At 42.9% G+C, this 12,483-nt stretch overlaps 1 protein-coding gene across 18 annotated transcripts in view; it reads left to right on the top strand.

The window, feature by feature from the left end:
- Positions 1–12,483, top strand: part of clasp1a (cytoplasmic linker associated protein 1a) — a 94,737-nt gene that overhangs the window by 54,712 nt on the left and 27,542 nt on the right. For 13 of the 18 annotated variants that reach the window (XM_044365319.1, XM_044365315.1, XM_044365318.1 and 10 more), the window contains 14 exons: positions 2,644–2,784; positions 3,109–3,182; positions 3,351–3,443; positions 3,563–3,708; positions 5,097–5,232; positions 5,543–5,613; positions 6,033–6,092; positions 6,502–6,579; positions 6,671–6,838; positions 7,320–7,366; positions 7,750–7,920; positions 10,631–10,738; positions 11,226–11,252; positions 12,157–12,321. In XM_044365319.1, coding sequence (XP_044221254.1) covers positions 2,644–2,784; positions 3,109–3,182; positions 3,351–3,443; positions 3,563–3,708; positions 5,097–5,232; positions 5,543–5,613; positions 6,033–6,092; positions 6,502–6,579; positions 6,671–6,838; positions 7,320–7,366; positions 7,750–7,920; positions 10,631–10,738; positions 11,226–11,252; positions 12,157–12,321 — 1,485 coding nt within the window. The remainder of the gene's footprint in view (positions 1–2,643; positions 2,785–3,108; positions 3,183–3,350; positions 3,444–3,562; positions 3,709–5,096; positions 5,233–5,542; positions 5,614–6,032; positions 6,093–6,501; positions 6,580–6,670; positions 6,839–7,319; positions 7,367–7,749; positions 7,921–10,630; positions 10,739–11,225; positions 11,253–12,156; positions 12,322–12,483) is intronic. The other 5 variants (XM_044365317.1, XM_044365321.1, XM_044365326.1 and 2 more) reach the window with 1 other exon arrangement.

Genomic DNA, 12,483 nt, shown 5'->3' on the forward strand with positions numbered 1-12,483 from the left:
GTAGTCCACCAACACAGGTGATTTCACTTATGTTGCCTGATTATAGACGTCCTCTCAAGACTGTAAATGTGTGTGTGTGTGTGTGTGTGTGTGTGTGTACAATCTGTGCTTTTATTTGTGTTGCACCTGTTACAGCGGGTCAGTTTACACCGGCCTGTGCTCCATTTGTTTGTGCTGGTGTTTTATTTGTTAGGCTGCAGTCAGACCAAAATCCGTCCATTGAAATGAACTCACGTGGTGAGAGTAGAGTTGTAAACACAGACCGCAGGAGTCATACAGCGTTTTATCATCACTGTCATTAACCTCTGTCTCTGTCCTCGAACTCACACGAGTCGTCTTCTTCTTCTTCTGCTGCTGGTATTATTTTTGCTGTGCGGTCATAAAACAAGAATACAAACAAACATTGTTTCCTGAATCAGAGTTCAATCCCTCCTCCTTTCTCCAACTGACCGGAGGTTGGAGAGCTTCACCAGTTTGTAAGTCAAAGTTCAATCAGATTGAACTCGAAAGAGGCCGGTCAGCAACTGGAAGTGAATGTGTCTCCCCTCTTTTGCACATAGACATGAATGGGAAGCGACTTTAGGGGCGACTGCACCATAACTCAGCAGCAAAGGATGAATGAGGCGACAGGTATGACTTAAAATCTCTGAGGGTTGATAATCAAACAGCAGCAGGCGCGAGCCACGTGAAACACCTGTTTATTAGTCCGTATTGTGTATGATGATTCTGTCGGTACACGTGGTATTTTGTTTATTGTGCCGCAATAAAGCCGTCGATTCAAGTCGTCTGTCGTTTTTGTGTGCTGGACTGAAAGGACTGAAATAGAGCGGAGGCCAGAACCAACTGGCTCAAACCAGCGCTGTGCCAGCCGGGTTTTGGAGCTCACTCATCGTTATTAGTTCATAGAGTTTGGTAACTAAAGCTCCAATCAGCTTCTACCAAACTAGAGGTCTAAGCAGCACCTATGAGGGTAGACGAACTCTGCTTTTCTGAGAGTTAGTTTTCTTTTTTTAATCCTGTAGAAATGGCAAACGGCACTTATTCTTCCATTCAAACAGAAGAACAGGCCTCTTAGAAGTAATTATATCCGTCTTTATATCGATATATTTTTGTACTTCTGCAGCAGAACCACCCTGATTATCCAAGTCTCCGCTAATGTCATTATTGTGAGATTCAGTATTGCTTTCGGTTTTATTGTTAGTGTTACACGAGTGTGTGTATATACTCTGTAAACACTAGAAAAAAAAGGTGATCTCACATCAATAGACCCCTCCCTCTTCTCACCACAAGAGTCTCTACACACACCAACTGTGTCATGATGGTGCCGAGACACACACACACACACACGGGGACACACACACACACACACATTGATAACTGAACTCAGAGAGGAAGGCTTAAGGGGTGGTTAGTCTGGCACTTTGTCAGAGCTCAGCGTGCAACAGGGGCACATGCAGAGCACACACACACACACACACACACACACACACACACAAACCTCCCGTGGACTGAGATGCTCGGTGATAAAGAGAGAGCATGGTAGAGGGTGCAGCAGAGACATGCTGAGGAAGCTGATGTGCAAGAAAATCTGCGCTCGTAAGAACAATGCCTTTTTATCTCTTCCCTTTTTTTTTTTTTTTTACTCCCTCTCCGTTCGCGCCTCGCTCCCCCTTTCGCTTTCCCCCCCCCTCGTCTTTGATGGTATTTGGTCCTTCTTCTCCTCTTTGTGTCATCGCTCCGCTATCATCCGCCTTTCCTCTCTCTCCACCCTTTCCTCCGTCAACCTGTTGCCTTTTGTCCCCTGTCTTCCCCCCCTTTTGTTGTTGTTGTTGTTGTTGTTGTTGCATTTCTCTCTGTGTGTGTGTTTGTCGGCGATAGATGCAGTGTCATGGTGATAATCTTTGCAGCGGGGGGGTGAAATTTAGGGAGTGTGAGCCTGATTATTGTTCTGTGATTGTTTCACGTATATGAAAACAAAGTGTGTGTGCAGCTACAGAGGGGAGAGTTCATCCTAAACAACAGCTACTGTATAATTAAATTGTTCTTTAAATCAATAATATTCATCTGATCTGTGCTGCAAACCTTCTCGTTGTTGCCGTGGCTCAGCTGACAGCGTCCACCCAACGCCGTCATATCTACCCCCCCCCCCTTCCCCTCCAGGCTAATCCCTCGTGTGAATGGTCACGTTGGGCAGGTGACAGGGGGGCCATGTATCCATGCATGGCTGCCAAACCAGATTAAAGTCAGATGGATGGATAGATAAACACCGAACGGCTACACATACACACGACCTGACAGATCGAGCGAGTGGCTCGCTCTCTCGCCCCGAGGCGAGCAGAGGTCACACACACACACACACAGCAGAGATGACTCAGGTCCTACTTTTAGGCAGATTGATGAGAAGAGAGTGATGATGCTTTTTCACCGCGGGGCTCTAACACCACGCAGGAAGAAAACACACTGTGTGAAAAATACTGACCTTTGAGGCCAGCGATGAGTGATAAATAATTTATTGATCCTGACTGGAAATATCTCTCACAGTCATCAAGCTGTCAAGTGAATAACGTTTAATTTGGCCGCTGTTCTGATACGCAAGTTTAAATCACTTATAATCTTGTAATAATTTTCCTTCTTGTGTTGCAGATAAGAACTTTGAAGATGAGGACTCTGTGGACGGAGGCCGGTCCTCCTCCTCCTCATCCTCCAAAGCTCCCCCTAGTGGCAGGAGGACCGTAATGAGTTCTGTTAGGAGACCCAGTTCAGCCAGCACAGCTAAGCCCTCAGGTGAGAGACGGGTGAAAGGGGACGGCTAAATACTTAGCTTAATAATAAAAAAACAAAACAAATGGCAAAGCTGTTACTTTCACTAATGTGAGTAATAAGTCTTGTAATGTCTTGAACTACTTGTGCTCAAGTGATACTAATAATAATCTTTATTTATAGGGCACTTTTCGTTACATGTGATTGATTGATAAAAGCTCCAGTAATGTAAGATAAAACACAAATTAAACACACTCACCGACTCAGTCTGACTTCTTCGGCAGGTTGATTTCAGTCGTGTGCTGTTGAATCTCAGTTACAACAACTTGTGCGTTTTTTTTTCTGAAGGTAAAGAAGCAGCTGCCGGCGCCGTTGATGAAGAGGATTTCATCAAAGCCTTTGAAGACGTGCCCACAGTCCAGGTATTTTGAGAGCAATGTCAGAAGACACTGTTGAAAATCTTTAGTTGTCATTATCCTGCAGACAATAGAGCAGAAGAAGGAAGATGACAGACAGACGAGGCACTCAGGATCATAAAATAACTGATTCTAATGATGATGATGATGATGATGATGATATTATCTCTCCAGATCTACTCTAACAGAGAGATGGAGGACCAGCTGTCCAAGGTCAGAGAAGTTCTGGCTGATGAAAAACATGACTGGGAGCACAGAGTGGTAGCGGTAAGTCACACACACACACACACACACACACACACACAGGTGCATGAATCCAGTGATGAAATACTGACATACGTCTCATCCTTCTTCTCTTTTTTTTTTTTTCTTGTTTCCTCGTCCAGCTGAAGAAGGTGCGTTCTCTCTTGCTGGCCGGAGCGACCGACTACGAGGGTTTCCCTCAGCAGCTGCGTCTCCTGGAAGCTCCTCTCAAGCTGTCAGCTAAAGACCTGCGCTCCCAGGTGGTCCGTGAGGCCTGCATCACACTGGGGTGAGGTCCTGAGCTAAAGAAGGGTGTACTGGCATGAAAGGATTTCTAAATGTTATGTTCCACTTTACATGAGCTTTAATCTGTTAACTTCTGTTAACTTTATGTTAGAACAACCTAATCAATTCACTTTCCTTACAAGTGATGTGATTAATAGAACAATCATAACGTGGAACAACTACACGTTACTCTTAATCATAAAGTGAGACTGCGATAGAGACGACTGAGCTCATTAACATTTGCTAACTGAATGTTTCCCAAAATTAACGTATGGCATCGGTGTGATAAATGATAGTAAATATGGTAAAAAAGATGTAAAATACATTTTTAGAGCAAAATAAAATCTGTTTCCTTAACACCTCCTTACTTCCTTCCTTCCTCACTTCCTTCCCTCCTTCCTTCCTTCCTCACTTTCTCACGTGCTGCCTTCCTTATTTCCATCCTTACTTCCTCGTGTCCTTCATTCCTTACCTCCTTACTTACTTACTTATTTACTTCTTCACGTCCTTCCTTCCTTCCTTCCTTCCTCATGTCCTTTCTTATGTCCTTCCTTCCTTCTTTCCTTCCTTACTTACTTCCTTCTTTACTTCCTTACCTTCTCACATGCTTCCTTCCTTATTTCCATCCTTACTTCCTCGTGTCCTTCACTCCTTACCTATTTACTTACTTACTTATTTACTTCTTCACGTCCTTCCTTCCTTTCTTCCTTCTTTCCTTCCTCAGGGGTCTTATCCTCATATTATATATCAAATAACACAGAGGTGAATATAGTGAAAAAGTGGAAACTTAATACAATCATTAGTGATTTAACTGTAGAGTCGTTCAGTTTTCAGTAATTGATAACTGCTGAGTCTTAATAGCTTTGATTGGCAGCAGTGATATTAATTGGATTCTGTAACTGATTAGGCTATAAAAGGAAAATAGCCTGTTAAAATATTTTCTTTCCACATACTTAAGCTAATGAAAATGAGTCCTGCTCGGGTATGAAACGAGCATCGTGCTCTCCACCCGAAAAACATCCATCATCCGAATTTTAATCCAACCTTGATGAGGTGGAACAGAGCGGAGATGCACTGAAAGAGCAGCAGGTTGATGAATAGATCACAGCTGCGGCATCGCACCTCTCAATCCAGCACAAACATTCTCCAAAGAAGCTGATGAAGATATTGAATTTTTCTTGTTTTTAAGACTATCACAAACTACATCTATTGATTTTTGGGTGTCAAATGTTTCCTTTACTCTTGTTTCCTTAATTTAATTGTAAAAACAGCGACAGAGACGTCTGATAATGTCTTTATGATCTGACACTTTCTTTCACCTACCGTGGAGGACGTTACTCAGTCCTTCGAGGTTACGCTTGTTGTTTAACATCCTCTCGTCTTTCTCGTCAGACATTTGTCATCACTGCTGGGTAACAAGTTTGACCACGGAGCGGAGAGCGTCATGCCCACACTGCTGAACCTTGTGCCCAACAGTGCCAAAGTCATGGCCACATCTGGAGTGGCCACCATCCGCCTCATCCTCAGGGTGAGGACTCTATATACTCTATAACATTTTCATTCTTATTTTATAGTTTTTAATTCATATTTTGTATTCACTAGTGACGGCTGAGTAAAAGAAACACATCTAATATTAAAAGTTAAAGTTCTGTCACTTGTTTTTGATTACACAAAAATCCCACTTTTTTTTTTAACCTTTTCAACATCTTGAAACAATGAATGTATAATAGCTAATGCCTAAAACCACCAGACCATAATAGCATCATCATGTGAGAATAATAAAAATAAAAGAAATTACAAAAGCTTACTTGAAATACACTTTTGTCTCTCTCTTCCAGCACACACACTACCCACGTCTCATCCCCATCATCACCAGTAACTGCACCTCCAAATCAGTAGCAGTCAGACGGTAAGACCACCTTTACTATTGGTACCAAATGACAATAAGGCAAAACAGAAAAAAGCTTAATAATTGACAGTATTTAGACATTTTTTTTATTGTAAAACCTTGATGAATGCAGTAGAATTACATCTATATTGAGCACTGATTTGTTTTGTAATAAACTGTTTATATTGTGTGCAGTATACGGTGTGAACACATTTATTTTACATTCATTTCTTTATTAGTTTCAAGAAACAATTCTGTCTTTCAAATTCTCCCCTCAAATCACAGGAGGGTGTAGTTTTATTTTACATTGTTGCCACATTTTATTGTTTTTCTTGTGGTTTTTATAGTGGTGTTTTTGTTCTTAAAGCTCTTAGAAACTCGTTCCAGATGTAGTTTTTATTCCTCTTTAAGTGTTAAGTTTAACTTTGTTCCCTTTCCAGGCGCTGTTTTGAGTTCCTAGACCTCATGCTACAAGAGTGGCACACTAATACACTGGAAAGGTAAGCTGTGTGTGTGTGTGTGTGTGTGTGTGTGTGTGTGTGTGTGTAGCTGGAGCGGTTGCATGATGGCATTTTGAGTTCGCTAACATTTGAGGTAGCTTTGCGTCGGCTGGATGCGCCACTGATGAGGCCCGTTAAATTGATGAGTCCTGAGATACGTGTCATCATCAAGAGCTAGGCGACGATGATAAGGCGACTCTGTAACCATGACAACCGCAGCAGAGACTTTAAAAAGCATGTGGAAAACCTTGTGGGTGGTCACATTCCCCCGTGGACCAGTGGAGGAATAAAACTAGAAGAGACAGAAACACTCTGGGAGTTTTTGTATCATAGCATTTGAAGTTATCCGTCTATATTTCCTGGTAATATCTCGACGTGAGGCTAACACCATGTTCCCTTACCATCCCAGACATGTGGCTGTTCTGACTGAGACCATCAAGAAAGGCATACACGACGCTGACTCAGAGGCCAGATCCATCGCAAGAAAGTAAGTCTTTGTGTTTTTTGAGAAACATTCACCGATTTTCACCCTGGTTTCTTTCATCTCACCTTCTGCTTTTCCTTTTCCCCACCTACAGGTGCTATTGGAGTTTCCACGGTCACTACAGCCGGGAGGCAGAGCACCTGTTCCAGGCGCTGGAGTCCACCTATCAGAAGGCTCTCCAGTCTCACCTGAAGAGCTCCGACAGCATCGTGTCTCTACCGCAGTCTGACCGTTCCTCGTCGTCTTCCCAGGAGAGTCTTAAGTAAGAACCATGATGGGTTCCTCTCATTATTCTCTGTTTTCTCCTCTTTCCTTCCTATTATATGTTTGTCTTTGTTGTCCTATCTCTCACCTACCACGTGTCCATATTTTTCTCCATGCTCAAGGCTTTTGCACATGTGTTTTGTCGTAATTGATTGGACTAAACCGCTAATGCGTCTGCCTGATTGAATCGGATTATAAAAACATTGGTAATTATTGTCCGGTCGGCAGCAGACGGGCGAGCGCTCTCACACACGGCCACATGCAGGCACACACGCTTGGATTGATTGCCATCATTTACCCGGTTTATAGATTCACTTTGGAGCGTGTCGGATAATGACCTCATAGTCAATCCATCAGGACTGCAGCGGCCATTCAGTTTGTGTGTGTGTGTGTGTTTAACTATCAAGTGTTTTCAGATGCTCCTTGTGTTTGTATGTGATGTAAAGTCTAAACAGTGTTTTCTATTCTCTTCTTTTCAGTCGGCCGCTGTCAGTGAAGAGCGTCCTCGGAGGGAGCATAACGAGGAGTAAGCCGCTTCCTGAGTCACTTTCTTTTCATTTTCGTGTTAGTTTTTCCCCCAGAAGTGACACGTATTGAGTTTGGCACAAGCGTGATGAAGTTAGTAGGGAGATTGATGTTTTCATTTCATCCACTCCGCTAATGCTGCTTTGATTAAAACCTTGTATCCTCACTGTCTCTAACAGCATTAATCTATAGCTCATTGATTAAAATAAGATCAATTAAGGCTTATTTTTACAGCACAGCAGTAAAAGACACAATCTAAATGTGTAGGAAACTGATAAAGAGCTGTTTAGAATAAGAAATGCCGTTCAGAAGCTTTATACAGTATAATATATGATTTATGCATTGTGTAAATAGCTGTTTAACTTCTCATCTGTGTTGTCTCAGGTAAGCTGGTGAGCACCAGGGTGCCCACCACACCGGGTTCCCTCCAACGTTCCCGTAGCGACATCGACGTAAACGCCGCCTCCAACGCCAAGTCACGTCTGTCCACCGTCCCCGCCTCCTCGCCGTTCAGCTCTGCAGCCGCCCTTCCCCCGGGGTCCTACGCCTCATTAGGTAATCCATCAGTCGTCTCCTCTCTAACCTTTCTAACAGCAGACAAACAAAAACCCTCTGTATGGTAACATCACTCTAAAGTTTGAAGAGAGAAAATTGCTGAATTGTAGTTCAAAGAATTCAAAAATACAACTTGGCAGCATCACAAGCTGAACCTGAATTAATGTTCTGTTCTGTGCTCCTCTGATTTCTTCTTGGCACGACGTTCAGAACATTTTCGGTTCACAGTTAATGCAAGTAGTTGCAAACAGGAGATGAGATGAAAGGCTGAAAAAGCTGTGAGTAAATTAATCTTCACAGAAAGGAAGACAGAAACTCTCCAAATCATCACTGATGTTACATTAACAGAGAAGAACGAGCTACTGTTTACTTTAGCAAAGCTCGGTTAACAAAGTCCTTTCTCTGAGGCCCACTCAAGTGTTTAATCTTCAAAGTCTCCCGTCACCATGAAGTATTAAAAACATTTTCTCCTGTAGTCACTGGCTTTTATGGACCTGCCTGGGATTATTAATGGCTTCTAAGGTTGTCATTAGACTGTTCTGTCAGCAGGAACTGTTTTAATCCACTTTTGATAAATCGATTTGATGAAGCTGAGTAGCCCCCCCTCCCCCGACGCCTTTTAAAGAATGTTTTCACTCACATTTTAAGCTAATGGGGAGTGTTAAGCTATTCCCCACTAGTATATATATGAAATTTACTGTAATTTTTTTGGCCATTCAGAAACTTCTTCTCCAGTGAGTCCCCATGGCTCCATAATGGCTATTACTAATGATGATGAGCCCCCCCCCCCCCCCCCCTTTGCTTACCCACTCACTCCTGTTCCTGCTTAAATTGCTACTAATGTCTTCCTCTATACCTCTCCTCCTCCCACTCGCTGCTGCACCGCCTTTCTTAAATGCCCAAAAGATGGCACTCCCGGTAAAAGCGATGGTAAGACTTGTGTCTGTGTGTGTGTGCCTGTGTGTGTGTGTGTGTGTATTTGTGCAAAAATTGCACAAGAAAGCGAAGGCGTGCGAGTGTGTCTTTTTTGTCAGCTGTCACGGGCTACATCCTTTCTCTCTTTTATCATCTGTGCCCTCTTTTTTCCTCTCTTTATTCCCTCCCAAGTGGTCGTCGGTTATGTGGATCTCTGCATGGACTGTCTGCATGGACTTCCTCCTTTGACTGTAACCCTGACAACAACTGTAGCCGGTTTATTCTGTTACTGTTACACAGCGATCACAATGTCGTACTGTAGGGTTGTGTTTTTAGTCGATAGAGAAGATTGTTTTCTACTTCCTTGCTTGGTTTCTTTCTTTGTTTCTCAGAAAATTAACGTGCCACCGTATCCGACGGTGCACTGCGAGATTTCATGACCTAATCGGGTGCCAAATTCGACATCCTATCCAGAGTTTTCACTGTCCTATGCAATGCAGATTATCCTCAGAGTTGCTGACTGTATCATGTGGCATGAAATTTAATAGGAAACATTGCGTAAGGTTTCATACAGCAGAGCGTTTATCATCTTTCTTCCTGTTAGCCACTTGTCAAATTCCTGTCGTCCTGAACATAAACTGAGCAGGTTAGCAAGTGTTTTACTGGAGGGAAACGTGCAAAATGAAGAGAAGATCAGGTGTAGTTTGGAAGAAGACGTTAAATCTTCATGAACCGGTTAGCATCCCAGAGTAACACTTCCTCTCCAGCTCAAGGAGACTTATTTTTAGCTCGCTGTGTAATTTTTTTTTTTGTTATCTCAGGCACTATTCTTGGCGTGTTGCGTAACCGTCGACACTAGATGTTCTAGGTGAGATGAGCTTCTGACCCCGACTTATCACAGAATCTATCGGTGGGTTTGAAGACTCGCTGGTCGTTCACATTTTCACCACACTTCACATTTTATTTAACAACGGGGCTTTGTTGTTTTGTCAGTGAAAATCAAGAGTTTGGATTTGAAAGAACATTTAGTTTTTCTTACACAAGTGTACTTTTGGGTTGTGTTATCACATGTCTCTGAGGTAGAGTTGTGTGGGGTTATAAATGATGAAGTTGCTTGTTATGTGACAAACAGCTTCACACCCTCCACTGCATGTTGAATACAACTATATGTTAACATGCTACACACCTTCACTAGACACTGTCTCAATTCAGGGGAAGAAAAAGCTTCTGTTTATGTTATGTTGCTTCCTTAAAGCTAAAGCTAGCCTTTTAGCTAGCAGCATGAATTGGTTTGAATTTAGAAGACTGTTTTTCTCCTTTATTGTAAAAAGTGTGTAATGAAGATGTGAATAAACTCAACATGTCAGAGTTTTCCTTATGGTTACAGGTTCTTTTTTTAAATCATAGCACAGCTGCAAAGGATCTTTAATGTTTGTCTGTCTTTTCTCCAGACCTGGGTCAAATAGTTTGCTAATATTTCTCATATTTTTTACATTTCTGTGGTTCACATCTTCATCATTACCATCCTGAACTCCGGTTAAAACAAAACACTGAGAATTATTTGCAAATACTAATGAACCCAGGTTTGTCTGTTTTCCCCCTCCCCTGTGTGTTTTCAGGGGAGCTCTGTCACCCTCATCCAGGTCTTCTTCTTCTTCTTCTTCTTCTTCATTCTGTCTCCCCAGATTTTTTATCTTTTCCAGCATCTCTGTCCAGGGTTGGGGTGTATAAGTAAATTCAGATGGATTAAACTCACTCTGCCTCGCTTCCCACCCCCTCTATCCTTGTCATCCAGGTCGTGTTCGCACCAGAAGACAAAGCTCGGGCAGCGTGGGTGGGGCCAGTACCTCAGTGGTGGACAGTAGGGGGCGCAGCCGAGCCAAAGTGGTATCTCAGTCCCAGCGTATGTATACATGCTGTCACACTTTCTCTTCTCAGTCATAATATACACACTGTACACATTCAGCATCACACAGATATCGGTGTGAATACTACATACCAATCTGTCACTCTCATATTGAAGTATGACCTTTCCGTGCCCTCTCGGCTCGGAGGTCATACTAGATGTTTCTTGTATGTGTGATGTTTCTCATGCGCTGCAGAACCCTGAAAAGTCTTCCGGTCACTCACAAATCTTGTGTATTTGTGCGTGTGTGTGTGTGTGCTTACACAGTATGTGTGCTTGTGTTTTGAGTTTAAATGTGTGTATTTCCTTGTTTTTATATATATATATATATAAATCTTCTTGAGATCTGTCAGTGCTAACAGCTAACAATTTCACAGCCATCCAGAGTGCATGCTGGGTAAAATCGATAAACATAACCCCCCTTCTGTCTCATTTTGACCGTTCTCGATCTCCACCTGTCCTGCCTATTGCTTCCATCACCCAGGATCCAGATCAGCCAATCCCATCAGTGGTAAGGCCTCAGCTTCATCCAATCGCAAGCCAGACGCCTCATCCTTAAGCACTGTCCCCCGTAGCGCACACAGCTTTGCACGTGGTCTCATTCTTATTTTTAGCCTTTTACCTTCATTTCACCACGTTTGCAGCATGTTTCATTTGTCACGTTTTTAAAAGTTTTTTATGTCTGGTTTACTTTCCTCCCCTCCACTCCCCCCACACACACACAGTTTGAGAAGCAGATCGGAGTCAGAAAACGTCATTTTGTTGTCTTTGTTGTATGTTTCCACCGGTGACTCTGTGCAACATTAACGTCTAAAGTTAGACTCTAACCCTCCTCACCTCGTCTGTGTCTTGAGTGTAACATCTGTATTTGATTGTTTAATGTTCTAATTTCATTTCCTGTGAAGTTCAGTTTGCCTCCCATTTCTTTGTTATTAAAGTAGTATTCATTCATCCAGTTGAAACAGGTTTTTTCGGCACATCTTCCGGCAAAATGCAGCTGAATCAGGTGTTTCTCAGCTCGAGGACAGCAAACTTCCAGCCTTTAATTCACAGCCTTTAATTGTCTGTTTGCACAATTAAATCCTGTGAATAATCGGTGTGCTCCAGTCCCTTTTTTTTTCCTCTGGAAGCATTTATTCACCTTCACATTTACTAAACCAATTAAACAAGCAACATGGGTTTATACTCTACGCTGAGTTTAACAAAAATACAAGAATATATTATATTATTGTACTTTTAAACTGCACTATCCCTAAAGCTTTGGCTCTGTTTATGAGGAAATTCTGTTTTGACTCTACAGTCCAAGCATTTTATTAGAGGTCATATCACTTCCTTAACCCTAGTCTCTCAGCTGCTCAGAATAAAGTCTATCCATGGTAAACATTTTTTTTGTTGTCTCTTCTCTCTCCTGACAGCTGGCAGTCGCTCCAGCTCCCCAGGTAAGCTGCTCGGCCACAGCAGCTACGGCCGGATCCCTCGAGCCACGGTGTCGGCCTCCACCACGCCGGCCGACAAGCGCAGCAGGATCCCTCGCAGCCAGGGCTGCAGCCGCGAGACCAGCCCCAGCCGAATGGGCCTCGGTAAGTTCAGGACTCCGACACGCACGGCTCGCGCAAGTTACGCTCCTTCCTTAGTAGCAAGGTACTGTTGTTTATGTGGTATACATCTGGAAGAGTGTGACCTGCAAAAGCAAAAAAGGGGAGCACACTGCTTAAACCGCTAATCATACCACCACATGCTCA

This window comes from Thunnus albacares, chromosome 11, assembly GCF_914725855.1.
Source record: "Thunnus albacares chromosome 11, fThuAlb1.1, whole genome shotgun sequence".
NCBI classification, from domain to species: Eukaryota; Metazoa; Chordata; class Actinopteri; order Scombriformes; family Scombridae; genus Thunnus; species Thunnus albacares.